General features: G+C 40.3%; 4 protein-coding genes across 5 annotated transcripts; 3 read left to right on the top strand and 1 right to left on the bottom strand.

Annotated features, from left to right (window-relative positions):
* Positions 1 to 2,815: 2,815 nt before the first annotated feature.
* LOC117455353 (1-phosphatidylinositol phosphodiesterase) lies at positions 2,816 to 6,020 on the top strand. Of its 2 annotated transcripts, none has more exons than XM_034094832.2 (4): positions 2,816 to 3,060; positions 3,843 to 3,917; positions 4,340 to 4,910; positions 5,348 to 6,018. In XM_034094832.2, exons 2-4 carry the CDS (start codon positions 3,856 to 3,858, stop codon positions 5,714 to 5,716), a joined length of 1,002 nt encoding a protein of 333 aa, XP_033950723.1. In that variant the 5' UTR covers positions 2,816 to 3,060; positions 3,843 to 3,855; the 3' UTR covers positions 5,717 to 6,018. The 2 variants fall into 2 exon arrangements, with proteins under 2 accessions (XP_033950723.1, XP_033950724.1); XM_034094833.2 differs by lacking the exon at positions 2,816 to 3,060 and adding an exon at positions 3,069 to 3,527 and having other exon boundaries at positions 5,348 to 6,020.
* A 349-nt stretch (positions 6,021 to 6,369) lies between these two features.
* On the top strand, positions 6,370 to 8,355 carry LOC117455362 (transmembrane protein 272-like). The gene is made up of 5 exons (XM_034094843.1): positions 6,370 to 6,482; positions 6,563 to 6,625; positions 6,712 to 6,762; positions 6,870 to 7,061; positions 7,615 to 8,355. Exons 2-5 carry the CDS (start codon positions 6,565 to 6,567, stop codon positions 7,875 to 7,877), a joined length of 567 nt encoding a protein of 188 aa, XP_033950734.1. The 5' UTR covers positions 6,370 to 6,482; positions 6,563 to 6,564; the 3' UTR covers positions 7,878 to 8,355.
* A 751-nt stretch (positions 8,356 to 9,106) lies between these two features.
* Positions 9,107 to 12,977, top strand: mrpl9 (mitochondrial ribosomal protein L9). Its single transcript, XM_034094439.2, has 7 exons — positions 9,107 to 9,276; positions 9,740 to 9,899; positions 11,071 to 11,195; positions 11,290 to 11,343; positions 11,461 to 11,562; positions 11,678 to 11,761; positions 11,953 to 12,977. The coding sequence occupies exons 1-7, from the start codon at positions 9,190 to 9,192 to the stop codon at positions 12,790 to 12,792; spliced, it is 1,452 nt and encodes a 483-aa protein (XP_033950330.1). The 5' UTR covers positions 9,107 to 9,189; the 3' UTR covers positions 12,793 to 12,977.
* A 531-nt stretch (positions 12,978 to 13,508) lies between these two features.
* On the bottom strand, positions 13,509 to 18,660 carry prcc (proline rich mitotic checkpoint control factor). Its single transcript, XM_034094440.1, has 7 exons — positions 17,915 to 18,660; positions 17,774 to 17,824; positions 16,816 to 17,304; positions 16,042 to 16,134; positions 15,736 to 15,882; positions 15,473 to 15,538; positions 13,509 to 14,240 (listed from the first exon to the last, which is right to left on the bottom strand). Exons 1-7 carry the CDS (start codon positions 18,215 to 18,217, stop codon positions 14,154 to 14,156), a joined length of 1,236 nt encoding a protein of 411 aa, XP_033950331.1. The 5' UTR covers positions 18,218 to 18,660; the 3' UTR covers positions 13,509 to 14,153.
* Between the last annotated feature and the right edge of the window lie 611 nt (positions 18,661 to 19,271).

The raw sequence follows: 19,271 nt of genomic DNA, 5'->3' as shown, positions 1-19,271 counted from the left end.
TGAAAGACGGTGGTGGGGGGGAGGAGAAGGAGCCGGTTTTGGGTGCACCCCCTCAACCAGCAAAGCAGACAACAAGGTGATTTTCATCACTTCCTGCCTGCGCTGCGTCAAAAATAGGATTCATCCTATATTTTAGAAATTCCTTGCGGCGAGGAGCTTCTGGGACGCACTGGTGGAATAGCACCCATTGACTAGAGTGGCCGCGATCTTTGCGAATGCCGCGGCGCGTCCGTAACGCAGCGCAGACGCTCCTGGTGCGTTTAGGGGGTAACGCAGCGCAGACGCTCCTGGTGCGTTTAGGGGAAGCCTTGCACAGAGGCATGAAAATAAATTTTCAAAATGCTCAACTGTGCTGCCAGAATTATAAACTGACTGCTACACAATTAAAAATAAATGCTTTTATATATTTCTATGAGATGTGACTCTTTGGCGTTTCTGTTATTACCTGCTGCTTTAGTTGTTCTGACTGCTAAAATCTTCTGTTATTCCTCATTTTAAAGCCGATATTCTGTGGGGTCGGGGGCTCGGATCCCTTTTTCATACCTGATGAGTTTGCATCCCTGACTACAGTTGCTTCAGCGTGTAGAAGCTAGTAAGCCTACTATTTGATTTGTTTTAGATAGGCACAACATGTTTCATATGCAAACCTTATTTTCCTGTTCCATGTTCAAATAAACCATTTTCAGTGGTAATTTTTTTTTGGTCATGGAAAATTAGGTAAAGGTCATTGAGAAGTCATTGAAAATCATTGGTGAAAAAGTGTATGAACCCTGAATACGACTGTCTCCTGATCAACTTCACACACTCCAAGGCCCCCTAACCTTCAAACTTCGCAAAAATGGTCAAAATCTGTTTTGTAGTGTTTATATAGCTGATGTGGAGGATATCATGAAGCCTTGTTCCGATAAAAAAAACTAGAGCGTAGTTATTATATCATTTTAACTTGAAACGGGTCACGGGAGACCCGAACACAACATAAGAGTTAAGCACACCTAAAAAAACACTAAATACTTTATATTTTGTATTTATAGAAAGGGTTAAAGTCAAAATGGAATAGTTCAACGCATTCACCTGGACTTATTATTAAAAAAAAGTTATCTTCTATTCACTCTTGGTATACAATCTGACAGCTAACCAAATATTACTTAACGAGGACAAGTAATGTAATATTTGACTTCCCTCGAGCGATAAGAGACACAAAAAGAAAACATCCGCAGACTTTTTCATGTGCCACATTCCCACACACACACACACACACACACACACACACACACACACACACACACACACACACACACACACACACACACACACACACACACACACACACACACACACACACACACACACACACACACACACACACTTTCCCTGACCTTCACACACTTAATGATGTCACTCTCATAGTACAGGACAAAGGAATAGAATAGGAAAACAAATTCTTAGGCAGCTTGTGAGGTGACTATCCAATTTTATATAGAAGAATATAGGTCAAACAGTGACACTTTTACTACTTCAGACCAAGACCATATACCTTAAAAAGATGTCCACAGTCCCAGAAAAGTTTGAAAATGTCAATAAAATGGACTGAGCCAGTGCCAACAATGTGCTGAATCTCACTACTCCTCTTCTGACTAGCTGTTGAGGGCCTCTGGCACCTCAGCATTCAGAGAGCTGACCCTGGCCAACAGGTCAATACAGTATTCTTTCAGCCCTTTCAAGGGTTATTGGGTCACATGATGTTGCATTTGTGCAAATTAAGTTTTTTACAGTTAAATATGCAACCCTGATTTTTGGGGAAATATTTTCCAAGGCCCATAACTTTGACCCAGTTTATCAGTTCATACTGTCCTGACTGAGCACAGGCACCTGTAACCTTGGCTGCTGTGCTCTCAGTCTTTTGTCTCCCTGTTCCTGCCTGTTGGCGTCAGCTGATAGAGGTGTTATGATTCTATCTTATTATGCACGATGTTGATTATTCTGTCTGAACTAGCTAAATACATGGGTCTGGGGTAGAGTTCTTCAGAATTGACGTGGCAACTCTACAGTGAAGTCAGAACCACTGACTCTTTGACTTGTTTTGTGAATTCTCCGGCCGAAGCTCCAAATAAACCCATCAGTGTTTGCCATCAAAGCTCCAGCTCTCCCCGTGTCTCCTTTGAGTCGGTGACTCCTCCTGCATTGCCACACAGAAGGTTCCCCCACACTGATATGATGAGAAGTTATTCAGGCCATATGGAGATATTGGGTCCTTCAACAGCAGAGCAAATCTGTTCTGTAGTGATGGTTATATGCTTTTGTGAATATTTGGACACGTGTTTAGATTCTTTATGACCCAATCTACTGTATCTGTATCTGAACTTCAAGACTCACTATTAACACTGCCACAGAATACAATACCAATCCTACATCCTGTATTCTCAGAACTGGGTTTTTCTGTTAATTTTCAGCCATTCTACAAGTTCTCTCTATGGAAGTTCTTACCTTTGTATTTACACCATAGACTGATTTACACACATCAATATTGGGCCTATTTTTGGATTTTCCATAGCTGATAAGAAACGCTGTGGGAAAGCATTCAGCTGTAGTTGATGCACCTAGAAAAGCCCCTAATGTTTTTTTACCTAAACTAATTAAACTAACTGATTATTATTACTAACCAGATAAAAAAACTCTATTTATTGTATTGTAAAATAACTATGAAATGGAAGACAAAGATCCTCATTGTAAACTTTTGATCCACTTTTTTATTTTTTATGAATTGATGTGTTTCTAAACCACCACAAATGAAGGACGTGTTCATATGAATACCCCCCACACACAAACACACCCCTCTGCTCCACCCCTGCTCTGTAACGTAGAGCTCAGCTGCTCCACTACGGTATTTCCCACAATAAAATCACAGTTCCACGCGCTGTCTCTGTCATTTTGCCTCGGAGCCCCTCGGCTCCTCTCTTCCCTCTCTCCCCTCAGGTAGCCCGGACCGGACTGAGTACCAACACCTTCTGGTATCCGGTGTGAACCGGAGAGGACCAGAGCAGCACACGAACACATCAGCAGGTTTGAGGCGGCAGCAGGGGGTGGTTTTATTCAGTCTAGGATGAGAAAAAAGGCTTAAGCCCTGCTATTGTGAGAGCCTGACGGGGTACACTGAGGTCGAGCCCAGCTCGGACCGGCATGGAATTGTTGTCACTGTTTGTTTTCATATTTCTGCTGACATACTTTCATAAAGGGAACGTGTTTTATTTTTTATTTTTCCCAGGAAAGATTAAGAGCTCATGGGAAATTTTGTTTTCCCATCTTTCACTAATTGAACAGTTAAAGATTTAACTAAAGTTGTTTTCCCATAATGCTGCCTAACTCTGATATATGTACATTTTGGGAATTGGTCTCTTTTTTTAACAAATACAGTAATCACGAGTGCTGGGGTCAAGGCTATGACATCAATCCAAGAGACTAAATGACATCTATATCTGATACAGATATACAGAAGTTCCATTTTTATAGTGACACTAGCACCCAAAAAAGTAAGAGCAAAGGTTTAAACAATATTTGTTCTGATCATCATCAACACCATAGTACTCTTTCAACATATATTTGGAAAAATACTTTTAAAAAATATATTGAAGGATTTATACAGTCGATGTCAACAGACACAGTATGACCAAAGTAAAGACAAATTCGTTTTTTGTTTATTAATAAGATCAGATGTTTACTCTGGCTAATTAAATGTATATATTTTATTGGCAATCATTTTTGCTAATTTTCTATTCATATTATATTAAATTAGGGGTTACATCAGTTACATGTGTTTTTCTTGTCTTTTATTTGCTGATCCTCAGAACTGATCCGTCGATGATGAGCGGCATCAGGGGAGGGCGAGTGAAAATGCAAAGGACGCTGATGATTCTGGTGGGGTGAGCAAACTGAACAAAAATTCAGATTGATAAGCCATTGATCTAACATACTAAATACCATTATATTCATTCACATTAGTACGAATCCAATTTCATTTAATTTAACTTTGTTCATCCCACTGCATGTTTTATGCAGTAGACACAACAACTCAGCTTTACAAAAGCAAAACAACACCTTTGAATGCCTCAGACTGATGCACAATCTTAAAAAATTATGAAGACAATTCTTTTTTTTTACTCGAGTAATTACATTTCCATCTTAAAACATATACAAATGTTTATCATCACAAACTATTATAACCACACGTATTGAATTATATTCATTAATGGTGAGCTTGAAAGCACCCACATCATGAACACTAAGTCGCCAACCCTAGACATTCTCTGAGAACAAGAAAAATGAAAATCTGTTTTGTATTTAGAGTCATCGGTTTGAGTCACGCTGCCATTCAGAGACCTGATTATGATGACACGCCCAACCCGGAGTTCCTCAACCCGTCCTGGATGGCCAGCATCCCGGATGACCAGCCGCTGTCTGAGGTCACCCTGCCCGGGACCCACAACACCATGGCCCTGTACGGAGGGGTGTACGCTGAGTGCCAGACCTGGAGCCTGGCCTCCCAGCTCCGTGCAGGCGTCCGCTACCTGGACGTCCGCCTCCGTCACATCAACGGGAAACTGAAACTCCATCACGGGGTGTCTTACCAGCGGGGGCACTTTGGCCACGTGCTGCAGGGTGTGGCTGACTTCCTGTGGGAGTATCCCAGCGAGACAGTGCTGATGCGTGTGAAGGAGGAGTGCAGTGAGACGTACGACATCTACGGCGCTGTGGTAGACTACATCCACCGCTACATTCACTGGGACCTGCTGTGGCACAGCCGGATCGTGCCGACCGTGGGAGAGGCCCGGGGGAGACTCATCGTCCTGCAGGACTTTCCTGGACCAGACCTGGGGGTGCGCTATGGCTCCATGGACATAGCTGATGACTGGAAGGTATGGAAACATATTGTTCAAACATTTCAATGTAAGTTTTGCGATATAAATCAACAAACACACAAATCAAAATCAAAACTCTAGACCCCAGAAAGAGAGAAAATAGTTGCTATATATATCCAGTATTCCTTTGCTATTCGGGTTTAAAGTAAACCATCACATCCTCCTTTCAACATGTATACACTGAGGCGAATCAGTAGAGAATCAGAATACCTTTATCCGTCCCACAGAGGGGAAATGTACATTTGTGACAGCAGAAAAGAGCCAAAGACAGCTTAATGTTAACTAAGAAGCATGCATATACAAAATAAATATATATTAAAGGTAACAAATAAATAAATAATTTTAATAATAAAAAGAGAAGGCCACAACAAACACCTGTCAAAAGTAATTTATATTCATGCTTTTAAATGATTAAATTGTGCCGTTCCCTGTAGGTACCCACACTCCTGCATGTGGAGGACAAATGGCAGAGTGTGTATCACCACCTGGAGGCTGCTCCTGCAGGAAACCTGGCCCAGATCTATCTTACGTACAGCAGTGGAACTGGCGTGTTTGCGTACCCCCGCGCTGTGGCTCTGCGCGTCAACGCACAGCTGTTCGACTACCTGAGCACCAAGACGGACCAGAAGCAGCGCCTTGGAATCATATGCATGGACTTCCCTGCTGCTCCTACTATTCAAATGATCATTGACTTCCAACTGAGAGAGGTCCAAAGACCGGTATTTTACACAGCTCATCACAAACCAAGTTTCAATTATAGAATTTCTTCACGGAGAAATAAGATGCTCCGACATTTCCCGTAACTACTAGCATGAGGCAACATATATGATATGTCTATAGTCTGGTGTTACCGCAAAGTTTTGTGCAAAAATAAACTACAGTGAAAACTGATCATGTGGATATAATTGCTGTTTTTACACATTTTGTCGATTAAAATCAGCAGTCGTGTCATTTGGTATCAACATTGCTGACATATTCCATATAAAAGACAATATTTTCCACTCCATTTTTTATCTTGGCTTTATAGTTTTTGCATGGTTTGCTTATGCCTAAAAAAAACCTCATTTCAATCACATTTAATCATTTTTACAACCGTTTTAAAGGCCCACATTTTACACATTAAAATAAGATTTAGAAACTGTTCCACCGCCCAACTGCTTTAAAAATAAATGACAACATTTGTGATAAAAGTGCAACGTGTATTAACAACCACACTGATGAGAGCTGATAACACAGCTTTTCCTGTCTGTGTATCTGCAAGTGCACCAATGTTCTTTTCTGCTTCATGAAATAAGCCCTTGAGTTGTGGTTTAAAATGTTGCACGCAGATCATCTGTGTCAGATGTTATCATAATTTCCTCCTATTTAAACACAGAGAGTGTTGCGTAACAGTTGTTGAAATGCGTTGACTTGAAATAATATGTCTTAACATCCGGCTAAAACAGCAAAGGATGTTAATAGGGAAGGTGCTTTGTAAGCAGTGTCCGACTCAGACTCTAGCTACACTCATTTAGTGAATAAGAAGAAAGAAAATAAGTCTTTCCAGTGTCTCCATTCAGAACGGAACAGGTACGATAAAAAACTTTTGCTGCAGCTTCTCTTCCTAATTATGTCTTTGTAAAAACTGGACAAGACTTTCTTTACTGCAGAGATGAATCCGTCTCCAGATGACCAAATCAGGCCTCGAGGGGCTGTAACGATTGCATCACTTGGTAAGATAACTTTCCTCTCACATTTATGTTTGCCTTATTATTTTTATTTTACTCTTCCTTACCCTCTCACTCTTCCTTTCTTGTAGTTGTGGCGAATATGATTTGGTGGATGCTTATGATCGCAGCCATTGGTTTGGGTAGGTTTGATCAATGTAATCTTTTTTGACAGCAAACCATATATTTTTTGGAGAGTATTTTTCATGATCCTGTGTTAATATTAACATGTTTCTGGACACCATCATAGGGCTTACACATCTACAACGATGTCCAGTAGAGCCGATCCTCCCCATCTACCTGATAGTGCTGGGAGCGACCACCCTCCTCTCTCTGTCTATGACATACATCATGACCAACAGGGAGGGGGCCAGGGTCCCCACCATGTGCTCCGTCTGCATCACCCTCCTGTACCTCTTCAGTTTCGGCTGGTTCATTGCAGGTGGGAGAAAATGTCACCAAAATGTTATCTCTCCGGACATGAAAATATGCAATGATGTAAAGTAACTGAGTAGCCTGCATTTACTCAGGTGCTGTTGAAATACAATTACATTGTTGAGTATTGTATTTCATCCTACTCTTCTATAATCATAGGGGCTTGTTCTCAGTTGTTGGCGGGTGTAGTTTTGTAGAAAGAAGATATGCCTCCATTGAACTGCTCACAACAAGGATTAGCTCTAGTAACTGAGTTATGATTTCTAGAAATAGGCATTGGTTGGTTTATAATACTGTATTTGTTTTATGGCACACTTTGCAATTCTATTCTAACTCACATCAAAACAATCTAAATTGATAAATAGAACTTTATGTAAGTGGATAAATAAGTATTTCTGATCCTGATTGGTGCAAGGAAGTACTAAACTTGGAAATAACTGTTTGATTTGTTACCATCAGTAAAAATCTGAAGAAAAAAAGAAAATAGTTTTCAGGGCCTTTCAAGTTTGGTTTCTTTGTTTAGTTCTACGTCTTAATCAAATTCAAATGTTTTCCTGTAGGTTCTATCTGGATTTATCCTATCTATCCTCCCAACTACACACCCGGAACAGCTCCATACTGCCACAGGGTAACCTACCTGTTTGCCTTCGTGATCACCACCATTGTGTGGCTCGCTACGACTCTCATGTTCGTCTTTGGATGCTGCTTCGCTGTACTGACCTGCTGTCAGATTGTAATCTCAGGAGGCAGATTGGTACCCAGCCGCTATTCTTTCTACGGTGCGACAAGTGATTTCCAAGAACCCATTGTTGGTGATGTGTGATTGAACGATTTATTCGCTCATGTCTTAAAATGTCTAGAGATTTTACACTAGGTTGAGTGAAACTTTTTCAACTTTTTATTATGCTTCTGCTGCTAAAGATTTTTTATCTTTTTTGTTTTTGTAGTTGAACAGTTTGATTGGATAAGATAATGTTATTAATCCCAATTCAATTGTTACAGCAACTTTAATAGGCACAGAAAAAAAGAGCTTAAAAAATAAATGACATAAATACACATTACACTTTTTGCACTTGATACTGAAAGTATGGGCAGCTAGTAAAACAATATCCTTTACCTAGATTTGGCTTTCTGCAGGTGTCTTTCCTCAGTGGAATAACTTTTCTTTAATGCACCACTTAAAGTGGTATTGTAAAAAATATTTGTGTCGTAATCTATGAAAATAAAAGTGTAATATGTTGTGAATTAATTAATTTAACTATATTCCTGATGATTTGAATAAATGCTGCCGTTCTATTTAAGTATCTTATCATTGTGTGTCTTGTTCTTGCTAGGGTGTAAAGTGTTTTGCACTTTAAACTTGGGGAAATGGAACCCAACTGTAACAGTGATGTCACTGACACATTGTGGAGTACACTTCTACACCAATGCATCAAAGGAGAGAGGTTTAAATACTGAAAGCTGTAAATAGGATACTTTCAACTCGTGTTAAGTTGCTCTGTATAACAAGTAAAGGCTGTTTCATTCTGTTTCATATAGCATAGCATTTATTTTTGATAGGGTCAATTAAGTGCCATGGTAGCTGAGTGTTTATAGCCCATACCATTTAACTGCAGCGTCAGGGCCACACAAAAAGAAAAGCTGTGTGTATATATACTGCTATGATGAACTGATATATAATTTTAGGCAAATTTGACCATACAATCCAACAAAAAAAAAGTACTATGATAAGCAATTATTAGATACTTTTAAGGATGAATTGCCTTTTAGATGTAAACATTTTCAGTACAAAAAAAAGAGAATGTATTAAAAAGCCTGTAAAGCCTGTAAATCCAAAGGTTAGTTGTAATAAGATTGCATCTTTAACGACTCGGTACATTAATTTTGATATTTTGTAAGGGCTTTTAAATCAGGCCTTTTTCAGGTCAACTATTTCTGCTGGCGGGGTCCTTTTACGTCACACGCACAGAACCAACTCAAATTAGCCTTTAGCAAATCAAGCTAACATGCATGCTGCGATTATCTGACCTGTGACTGGAGAATAACCTAAAAGTAAAGGTTTTTTAAACGCAGACTTATTTGCCATTTTTCGTGCTTTATCTCAGGGGATTTGTAGATTTCTTGGTTCAGTGAACATGTGGAGCTCAGGCCGCCGTGCCCTTCAGGATCTGATGCTCCACCAGCAGACTGCTGTCAGGAGCTTCTCCCTCAGCCCTGCTCAGGTCAGTGTCCGAGCACTTTATACACTAATATGTGGTTTGTTAAAAATAAAAATAACTAGGTCCGCACTCCACTGTTCTGCTGGAGAGCCATGACAAATCATTACAATTAGGGCTGGGCAATATCTCAAATTGTATATCAATATTGTGTTACGAGACTATATATCTAGAGGTTTTAATTTTATATCGTAATATCATCATATCAAGTGTTTATTTTGTCTTGCATTACAGTTAAGGAGTGTAATTCTCTGAGTTTAACAGACTTTTCTAGATTTTTTTTATATGCCTTTACCCACTTAAAACTAGTTAAATTAAATGTAATGCTTGACAACACTGTTCCTGTTTCAAAGTAATTTGGGATGAATAAAGTATTTACCAATCTCATCGCCCAAAAACATAAATCCAAATGTAGGAGGCTACAGGACATGACAGCAGACTTATCTATTTGTTCGTGGTGTTTCCACAGAATACAGTGATCGTGGAGAGATGGTGGCAGGTGCCCTTATCAAAAGAAGGCCGTCCGCCCAGGCTTCACCCTCGAAGACACAGAATCTACAAACTGGTTGAAGACACCAAACAGGCTCCGAAGCAGAAGATGGAGCTCATCCTGACGGCCACAGTTCCCAGTAAGTACTGCTCTCACTGACACTGGTGAAACAAATACCCTTAATACTCAAATGTCAAGTCCTGCATTACAATTGTGAAATTACAGTTACAAGTATTGGTATCAAATGATTCTTGTACCAAAAGTAAAAGTACTGGCATACGTAATTCTTTCACACACACATACGGGTATTGGGCCGAGCGTGACACCGTACTTCCGGTATCCGCCGTTTTACGCGAGGTGCAAGCAGCCGTACACCGTCTAGGTGTTGCTAAGCTTCCTGTACTGAATATCATAGTTTATTGCCTTAATCAATATCTAGTCAACTCTAAAATACCACATATATGCAATGGCATGATAACATTATTGTGACAAGTGGGGTATTCACCTGGTGTTTCCAGAAATTAGACGTAGAAGCAGCCAAAAGTCGACGAAGGCCACTGTCGTTTTTCCATACATCTGCAGGCAGTCTGTAAGGGCAATCGGACAACCCACACAGCTCTAGTTTACGCTGGTAACGACCTAAAGCACACCCCTCAAGTCCAGAGATGTAATCCGAAGACATGCAGCGATTTCTTCGGTCGTTAATTCAGAAAAAAAACCTAGTGCGCTCTGCCTGGCTACGTTAGCTAGCTGTTTATATTGGCACCTCCAGGATATTTGCACCTCCAGGAAAATGGAGTATTTATATATATATATATGGCGCGTGTTGCATTGTGGTTAGCTCGTGACGTCACTGTGTGTGAGAGAATGGCCTATATCATTTATGTTGCATTGTAGAAGGAGCCTGTGACTTAAAAACAATAAAGCCCCTTGAATCAGAATCGTATAGATTGATTGGATTATTGATGCAATAATGTATCCATCACAGCTCGTAAAGGTGTTGCTCATTTGAATCACTTTGTATACTTTTGCTGGATATCTTAACCTAGAATGATATGCCAATATCTGTATTTAGTACAAAGTTCAATATTGACTTCCAAAATGTCGTGGAGTAGAACTTTAAAGTAGCATAACATTAATATACTCTTGTCAAGTACAAGCAGCTCAACTAAGTACATTACTTGTGTGAGTACATGGACAATCCATTACTGCTCACAGATAACAAACCTGAGTTGTCACAGGAAGTAAAACAATATATTTGCACCACTGAACTTCTTGTGCATTATTAAAATACCTGTTTGTTCTTGCAGAGCACGGAGTGCGAGGGGACACCGTGTTTGTGAGAAAGTCAGCTGGCAGAAATAAGCTGCTGCCCCAAGGCCTCGCAGTGTATCCTTCACCGGAGAACAAACACATGTTTGAAGAGGAGATAAAAGTGAGGACTTTGTTTTAATCCTGTGTATTTCCCACATATTACTGTCCATAGCAATGTTTAGTTATTAAATATTGTCACCTTTCTTTACTAACAGCTCCTGCGTGAGGGGAAGCCAGAGGAAAGAGTTCAAACCCGCTCTGGACAGTTGGTGAGTTTTCTACAAGCTTTTCCACGATTCACCATTGTTCTGTTTTGGCTGAAGACACAAATGACCACCACAGCTGTTTTTTTAACAAAGGCTTCCTCGTGTTTTTTTTCTTTACAGACAGTAGAGATCCTTAAAAAATCCCATTTAAACATTAACAGAATGCCTTTGGAGGAATTCCAGGTCAATAAAGAAGTGGTCTGTAGGCAGTTCAAAAAGAAGGTACGGCCTTCTTTATCTCTTTCCTTTTTTTTTTTTACATTTCCTCTTTAATATTACATAAGTGCCTCTCTTGAACAATCTAACTGTTTATTCATTGAATTCATCTTTTTCTCAGCTGGGAGTTTTTGTGCCTCCTCATGCATTGAGTCTGCCATTTGAGTCGGTCAAGGAGGAGGGCGACTACTGGTGTGAAGTTACGGTGAGTCATGATTTTTACCATTGTATTATCAGACAGACCACACTAAAGACACATTTTAATCAGTTTGTAGAATCTCTTTTTTTACTTCCAAATTTTTGTCATTTTTTTCTATCAGAAGCATGTCTTCATGTAACTTTCAAGCTGGTTATTTTACCAAAGATCAGAATTCTTACCGTTATGTTTTCTTCCAGGTTAATGGAATGGACATAGTTCGCGTCCCTCTGTCTGTGGTGCCATATGAGGACCCATCAGCAATCTATCAGAAGCAGCTGAAAGCGCAAAAAGCACAGGCAGCTGCTGATGCTGCTGAGGACGAGGAGGCTGCTGTGAATCTATTTTCTGATCCTGCCGTGGAGCTGGTTTCTGATCCTGCTGTGAAGCTGGTTTCTGATGCTGCGGTGGAGCTGGTTTCTGATCCTGCTGTGGAGCTGGTTTCTGATCCTGTCGTGGAGCTGGTGTCTGATCCTGCTGTGAAGCTGGTTTCTGATCCTGCCGTGAAGCTGGTTTCTGATCCTGCCGTGAAGCTGGTTTCTGATGCTGCGGTGGAGCTGGTTTCTGATGCTGCGGTGGAGCTGGTTTCTGATCCTGCGGTGGAGCTGGTTTCTGATCCTGCCGTGGAGCTGGTTTCTGATCCTGCCGTGGAGCTGGTTTCTGATCCTGCGGTGGAGCTGGTTTCTGATCCTGCCGTGGAGCTGGTTTCTGATCCTGCTGTGAAGCTGGTTTCTGATGCTGCGGTGGAGCTGGTTTCTGATCCTGCCGTGGAGCTGGTTTCTGATCCTGCCGTGGAGCTGGTTTCTGATCCTGCTGTGAAGCTGGTTTCTGATCCTGCTGTGAAGCTGGTTTCTGATGCTACAGTGGAGGAAGCTGCTGCGGAGCTGGTGTCTGATGCTGCGGTGGAGGCTGAAACAGCTAAAGACTCTGTGGGTGAAGCTGCAGCAGGAGTCTCTGCTGCTGAGGAAGAAAAAGCAGCAAGTACACCGACAAGTCCAGACACAACAGCACCACCAAGTGATAGCCCGAAAAAAGATTAAAGGACATGAAGATGTGCAAAGAACTTTGATGGATATTGTTTACCTGTAATTCACATGTATAAAATCAGTTGTCTGTATATTAAATGAATTATTCAAATAATGGTGGAACTTTTGTATATTTAATTTGAGCTGTTAACCAAAGCTGGATAGACAATAAAACACTTTTGTAATCTAAATGTAATACCTGCTTCATTGTGTTTCGACATGACCAAAAACTACCCATTTGCATTTGGAACTATTGACCAAGACAAGGAAAATATTTATTCATTCATTTTGAGCACAGTACGCATAACAAATGGATGAGGTAAACAAAAAGTGAAACTGTCGAACATGTCGGTCCCTGAATTATTGACATAGGACATTTATAATGCATAACACAGTTGTATGCTTTGTCAATCTTTAAATGAAACCTGCAGAGGTCAATGTTAGTTTTGTGACCTCATTGAGATGGATATGTAATCAATGAATTGAGTACATTTGTATTATTTCTTACAAAACACCCTAGTAATGTCCAAAAGATCTGGAAGATGTGATATATAAAGACTCAGCGGCTCTGACACAAGCTCTGCATGCGGTTTGAACCATAACAAGGCATGAAAGAAATCAATACTTGTAGACTGCTGATATGTTTTAGATTCAGTTTTGAGGCAGATCAGGTTGCGCAAGATGTTGACACAGTGATGATGGGGACTGCAATTAAATAAGAGCAAAATAGACAACATTTATCATTAATTTAATGAGTCATAAGCAACTGTAGCATAAGTATTCCAACAGCATCGTTATTTTCTATTACAAAGTTGTTGGTTCATATATACATATGTAATGTGTCACAGATTTCTACTGACTCCAGTTCATTCCTCATAATGAATGGCAACATTTTACTAACATCTGTGTGAATGCCAGAGAACCAAAGCGTTTTTAAAGAAGTATTCTGAATGCATCACTAAAAAAGGAGTATTTTGCTTTATGAACAGGAAGACAAAGTTTCAGAGGAGAATATTGAGGGTCACATACATGATCCCTGCCAAGGACTCGCTGCAGAAACCTGAAAAACATACATTTTTATTTGTAGGAAGAGAGCATACATTTGCTGTATCTTACTGGGACAGGTTTAAGGGGCTATGGCTGGATTTTCTGTATAGAAGTAACACCTTAAAAAACAGTTAAACAAAATAACTACTGCATAACAATTCAACACAAATACATAAGAGGGCAGGAGCAAGGGCAACACCTGTATTAAAAGGTGTTTATAGATTCTTCCCAAGTACACATCTTCCTCCTGTGTGGGGAACTCTGAACATATCTACCCTACTTTCTGATGCAGGGCTTCCACCTGCCACCAAGAGTCCTCAGAGTGACATTTAGAAACCGTATTTGGCCTGTGTCTGTCGGCGCGTCAGCTTGTTATCTGCCCAGTTGTTCTTCAGCTCCAACTCACGTTCCTTTGCCTGTGGAACACGAAAATGAAGGGAAATTCCTGGTTAGCTTTTGTAAGACTAAATGTCACACACACACAGGGTCAGAAATACGTTTTGTTTATTTTGTCATTGAACATTTCAAGCTGAGTCTTAATGGTTTTACCTCAATTCTGAACAAACACTTTTTAGTCAATAGTACCAGACAGTAGAAATAGATTTTATTTTAATTAACTATTTTTTGGTAGTTTAAACCAGTCTTTCTTAGAAAAATAAAAACACTGCTCTCTACATTAAATTAATTGTGTTATGATTTCTAAATGCTTGCAGACAGTATGGGATGTGAATGTAGTATGCAGGTCGCCTTATGGGGTTTGTACTTTTGGAGACATTGGCATAAATCCCCCACACAAACAAATAAAAGCCTTGTATACAAACCAGCTTAAGAATTTAAAAGAATCCCCACCCTGTGCACCAATTATAAATACCATCTGAGTGGTGTTAAAACAACACCAAACGTGATAGACAATCACTCTGTACATCAAACAATAAGCTACAGGACTCAAGGCTAAGAGAAATGTGGCTACTATTTGTGTGCTTGTTTGAATGCCGGGTGTTGGATCGTCCTCTTGCAGCTTACTGTATAAACCTCAGATATACAGTAGTCAACGCAGCGCTGAGTCTTTGCTTGTACAATCAATCATAACACTTTGAATCTAAATGTGTTCAGACATGTCACAGACTCACACCCTGCTCTATCACCTTTAAAACCCACTGAAATATAATGTACAAATTAGGGCTGCTCAATTAATCGTATTTTAATCGCAATTGCGATTATGGCTTGCAACGATTATGAAAACAACGTAATCTATATAAAATTATTTAATCTAATCTAAATACAATTATTTTTAAATAATCTTTTTTTTGTGGGTTTTTGAGTTGAATTACACTTAAAGTTCAGGGTAATCAACTGTTAAAAACATACTGTTCACATTTTTTTCTCCAATAAATTGATGTTTTCAAAGTAAATGAATAATCACATTTAATAATCGCAATTACAATTATTGACCCAAATAATCGAGATTATGATTTTTGCCATAATCGAGCAGCCCTAGTACAAATACTACTCGAACCTCCTCCCTTGGCTACAATATATTAAACTGGACAGACTACACAGTTGCCACCACTGTCCGTCAGCACTATTAGAGCACAGAATAAAATTGCACAAATATGGAAGGTTTAAATTAAGCTTTAGCAGCACTCACCTGATGAATGAGATATGTTATCTGATGCTTGCGTCGCTGTTGTCCTGTAGGCCCCTCTCCTTTTTTCTGTAAAATAAAAAAAGGTCTTGTATTACATGTTATTCTTTGCAAAATTACCAAAGACTCTTTCCCAAAGTCGGATTCTTTAAGCATTTCCAGGTGCATTTTCAAGCACCTCAAACTATTGGTAAATGAAATGACATATCTCTATACAATTCAAACAATTGACTGACTGATGTACTTCTTTACTATATGTAGGTCACCTTGCTGAAGGACTGGCGGGTCTGCTTCTCTTCCGTTATGTTCTTGGTCATCCACTGCTTGTTGCTGCTCAGCTGGTCGTCCCCTTTGATCTCCAGAAACTTCACCTCCTCTTTGCCCCGGTTCCGTTTCCCTTGCAGCCGCATGAACTAAAGCACAGGAAGAAGAAATTATCCTATCAGTTAGACCCCGGTTTATCCTTGGCCTGATGAAGCTGCAACATCATCAAGAATTAACCTACTTTTAAAGATTGGAGGTATTTATTTAGTAAAACAATACAGAGAGAAAGAACAAAGCAAACTTCTTACCGCTTCCTCATCAAACATGGCGGAGCTGCCGGGCTCATCAGCCTCTGCTGATCCCGCCTCTGGATCTTGGACGTAAGGCTGATTATAGAATCCCTATAGAAGGAGAACATGATTTGGATATCACTTGTATTCATGTATCTCTTTAACGTCTATAGTTCATTATAAGAATGCTCTGATTGACCTGGGATAATAAAGACAAGTTGGTGCCTCTGGAGCGTCAAAGTATATCTATTGGTGGAAATCTGTATGGCTGTTAAAAGGGAGATTGTGTTGATGATGTTCAACCGGCTTTGTGTCGTTGCAATGTTAGTTGTTTCTGCAAATTAACAATGTTCGGCAAACTGGCAAATTAACCAACCAGAAGCTCCAGACACCAACAACACATAAGGAAACCAAACATTGTTTATTTGCACAGACCAACCACATTGCGACAATACAAAGCCTGTTTTAAATCAGCAACCTTTTTCTCAAAGGTTCTTGCAGTTGTGTGAGTGTCAGATTAGCATCTATAATGTGAACAGTGTCTGAAGCACGTGACTGGACAATGTGAGAGTGCATGCATCAACCATTCATTTGGTTTCAATCAGGAAAACTGAATACAATATCAAGCATTTACTAAAGGGTTTATTCTGATCTGGATTGGTTAGTGTGAGCTTATGTATAAATTCTCCAGGTTATGTTATTACTAAGGTATATTTAAACAGCCAGCAGAATCTGAAACCATTTGTCTGACATGTATAATGCTGTAAAAAGCACCTCGGGAGTCCTGATTACCTGAGGGGGAGCATCTGTGCCTTCCATTTCCTGTTGATATTGAGGATATTGAGCACCCCATGGACCGGCTCCCTCACCACCCGCCCCGAAGTCGAGAGGGGCGTCTGACTGCCCCGGCTCGTCTGCAGGTGCAGGTGCCGGTGCCAGGGGCTCTGCGGGGGGCCCAGGCTCAGGGTCCAGGCTCGGGATGACTGCAGGGAGAGGCTGGGAGCTCTCGGCCAGAGAAAAGTAGTTCTGTGGGGATATGTCCTCCTCGTTGTCTTGGTCGTCGGTGGCTATTTGTCTCGCCACCTGCAGAGCCGCTGACTTTGCTGCAGCCTTGATAGCAGAGGGCGATGCGCTGGAACCGAGCAGACCCTGAGTGGGCGTTCCAGGTTTGGGTCCTTTGGGTGGTTGCCGCTTGGTGAGTGTGTGAGGAATCAGGGATCTGTCCATCGCCTTCCTGGTCATGTGTTTGGGTTGTGGCAGAAGGGAGGAAAGGCCTGAACCCTGGAAGAGGCAGGAGATATGGAGGGTATCAGGGCGGTGTAGGTACAGATATTGGCACCCACATTTCATTCGTTTGATAACATTGCAAAGTGATACAATTAAATATTCTGTCATTGGTTTACTCCATTTAGATGCATGTTCAGCCTTACTGGATACAAAGGTTCTAGCTGCTACTTTAACTCCAGTCTACTGTGTGTATGGAAGGCAGAAACAAGCTTTTTTAGGACATCTATACAATCCAATAATGTGATAATGAGAAGGTCATCTATGACAGCTGAATTATTTGTGTAATATCTCAAATATAAAGCAATTTGTTGAATTAATATCTAGGGTCTCCAAGCTGAGCAAGCACTGTTTCAATGTTTATTCATTTAGAAACTGCTTTGAGTGTTCTTTAAACTTTTTCTTCAATCCCAGTTACTGTGGCGAGCTCTGAAACTGAGCAGCAGACGGTGAGAGGTATTCTTACCTGAGTTTGTACTTTCTTCTTTGCAGGTTCATGATCCTCATCAGAGTCTGACTGTTGACAATAAATACATAGGTCATGAATTACAACTTGATTAATATCACAGGAGCTACAAAATGTCAAGTGAAACGGGTCAGTACTCACATCCCGTCTCTGGATCTGTGGTGCAGTGATTTTGACAGGCTCTGTTCTCTTCCTCGGTTTAGGCATAAAGGCAGAAATCAAGCCTCCTTTAGATGGTGGTTGATCTGGGTCATCATGTGCCTTGCTGTGCCCCCCTGAGCGGTGCACTCTTGTCTCCTTTCTCGATCCTCCCCCTGCCGAAACGGGCTTCTTTGGAGTGGGCAGGAGAGAGAAGAGCCCCCCCGAGCTGCTCCCTTTACTCTGTGAAGCTGAGGTTTCTTCTGAGTCGCTGTCATCACTGCTGCCATAGGCGACTAACGACATGTTTGCTGCTGTGACAAAATTGTATGTATCTGCAGGAACTCGTGGACATGGATAACCACTCCCCCTGGAATTAAATATCAATATGCCTTACTTTCTGATACTTCACTTAAAGGTATTTGATAAATATAGCCTCAAATAAAACGAGGTAATCCCCAATGGCGCTAAAGTATAAAGAAAAACACAGCAGGTTAAAAGAGGGTGAGCTCATTAAATGAAAGGATTGCCACAACTTAGCTTAACGTTAGCAAGGCAACCGTAGCCACCGATATTTTACAGACTGGTCCTTTCTCACGCATCCAAATTAATTTACTCTCAGAAGTATTACTGCATTATAATAAGACATCGGTTTATGCAGCAGCTATTGTTTACAACACAAAAATAGAGCTCTTTAAGTCCCTGGACTCCATCAAAACATCGCCTCCACCATTCATGATACAAGAAACAGCTAGTGCGCAGCTTTGTGCGCAGCTTTTTCTTCTTCGTCTGTTTGTTGCCAAAAGAAACATTAACGCCCCCCAGCGGACAGAGTATGTATAATAATACTAAGCATCAACTTGATCTGAGAAAAATTAGATCTTATTCAGTATAATTTGGTGATTAGAGTTCTTGTAAAGAAAAAAAAACTTGAAAATAGAAACATTTATTTGCAATAAGAAAAGCTTACTGGTATACATAACATGACAGTTATATAAAAAAAAAAAGAGTTTTCAATAGAAAATCACACATTATTTATTTTGAAAATAAGCACAACACGTATCCACTTTTTATAATTCACAGGACCTAACCTCATGTCAACACCTACTCACCTCAATGTGTATTGTATGTAACTACTACCTAAATGTGTACACTACACATACATCATCATGGACAGTTCCAACACTTACATAGAACAATAAATACAAATAAAACAAACTTTACAAATTATAATAATAATAAAACATCATTAAAAAAAATGACGTTAAAAAAACCTTAAAACAATTATGTTGGTCACTGTAAATATTTATGATGATGATGGTGATGATCACTAGTCTCTCCCATGGTAAAACCTTTCTCC

The sequence above is a fragment of the Pseudochaenichthys georgianus genome, chromosome 11 (genome assembly GCF_902827115.2).
Source record: "Pseudochaenichthys georgianus chromosome 11, fPseGeo1.2, whole genome shotgun sequence".
Lineage (NCBI taxonomy): Eukaryota > Metazoa > Chordata > Actinopteri > Perciformes > Channichthyidae > Pseudochaenichthys > Pseudochaenichthys georgianus.
The sequence above is the reverse complement of the archived record's forward strand: the minus strand, read 5'-3'. Positions and strand labels throughout refer to the sequence as shown.

What these genes read in the sequence shown, in the direction of transcription:
- LOC117455353 (XM_034094833.2), top strand. Translation starts at nt 3,856, where the DNA reads ATGATGAGCGGCATCAGGGGAGGGCGAGTGAAAATGCAAAGGACGCTG. An exon ending in ACGCTGATGATTCTGGTGGG is followed by an intron (nt 3,918 to 4,339) that starts GTGAGCAAACTG and finishes TTTTGTATTTAG; the next exon opens with AGTCATCGGTTTGAGTCACG. An exon ending in ACATAGCTGATGACTGGAAG is followed by an intron (nt 4,911 to 5,347) that starts GTATGGAAACAT and finishes CGTTCCCTGTAG; the next exon opens with GTACCCACACTCCTGCATGT.
- LOC117455362 (XM_034094843.1), top strand. Translation starts at nt 6,565, where the DNA reads ATGAATCCGTCTCCAGATGACCAAATCAGGCCTCGAGGGGCTGTAACG. An exon ending in GATCGCAGCCATTGGTTTGG is followed by an intron (nt 6,763 to 6,869) that starts GTAGGTTTGATC and finishes ACACCATCATAG; the next exon opens with GGCTTACACATCTACAACGA. An exon ending in TTTCGGCTGGTTCATTGCAG is followed by an intron (nt 7,062 to 7,614) that starts GTGGGAGAAAAT and finishes GTTTTCCTGTAG; the next exon opens with GTTCTATCTGGATTTATCCT.
- mrpl9 (XM_034094439.2), top strand. Translation starts at nt 9,190, where the DNA reads ATGTGGAGCTCAGGCCGCCGTGCCCTTCAGGATCTGATGCTCCACCAG. An exon ending in AAACCCGCTCTGGACAGTTG is followed by an intron (nt 11,344 to 11,460) that starts GTGAGTTTTCTA and finishes TTTTCTTTACAG; the next exon opens with ACAGTAGAGATCCTTAAAAA. An exon ending in GTAGGCAGTTCAAAAAGAAG is followed by an intron (nt 11,563 to 11,677) that starts GTACGGCCTTCT and finishes TCTTTTTCTCAG; the next exon opens with CTGGGAGTTTTTGTGCCTCC.
- prcc (XM_034094440.1), bottom strand. Translation starts at nt 18,217, where the DNA reads ATGTCGTTAGTCGCCTATGGCAGCAGTGATGACAGCGACTCAGAAGAA. An exon ending in GCACAGATGCTCCCCCTCAG is followed by an intron (nt 16,135 to 16,815) that starts GTAATCAGGACT and finishes CTCCTTCTATAG; the next exon opens with GGATTCTATAATCAGCCTTA. An exon ending in CCCGCCAGTCCTTCAGCAAG is followed by an intron (nt 15,539 to 15,735) that starts GTGACCTACATA and finishes TTTATTTTACAG; the next exon opens with AAAAAAGGAGAGGGGCCTAC.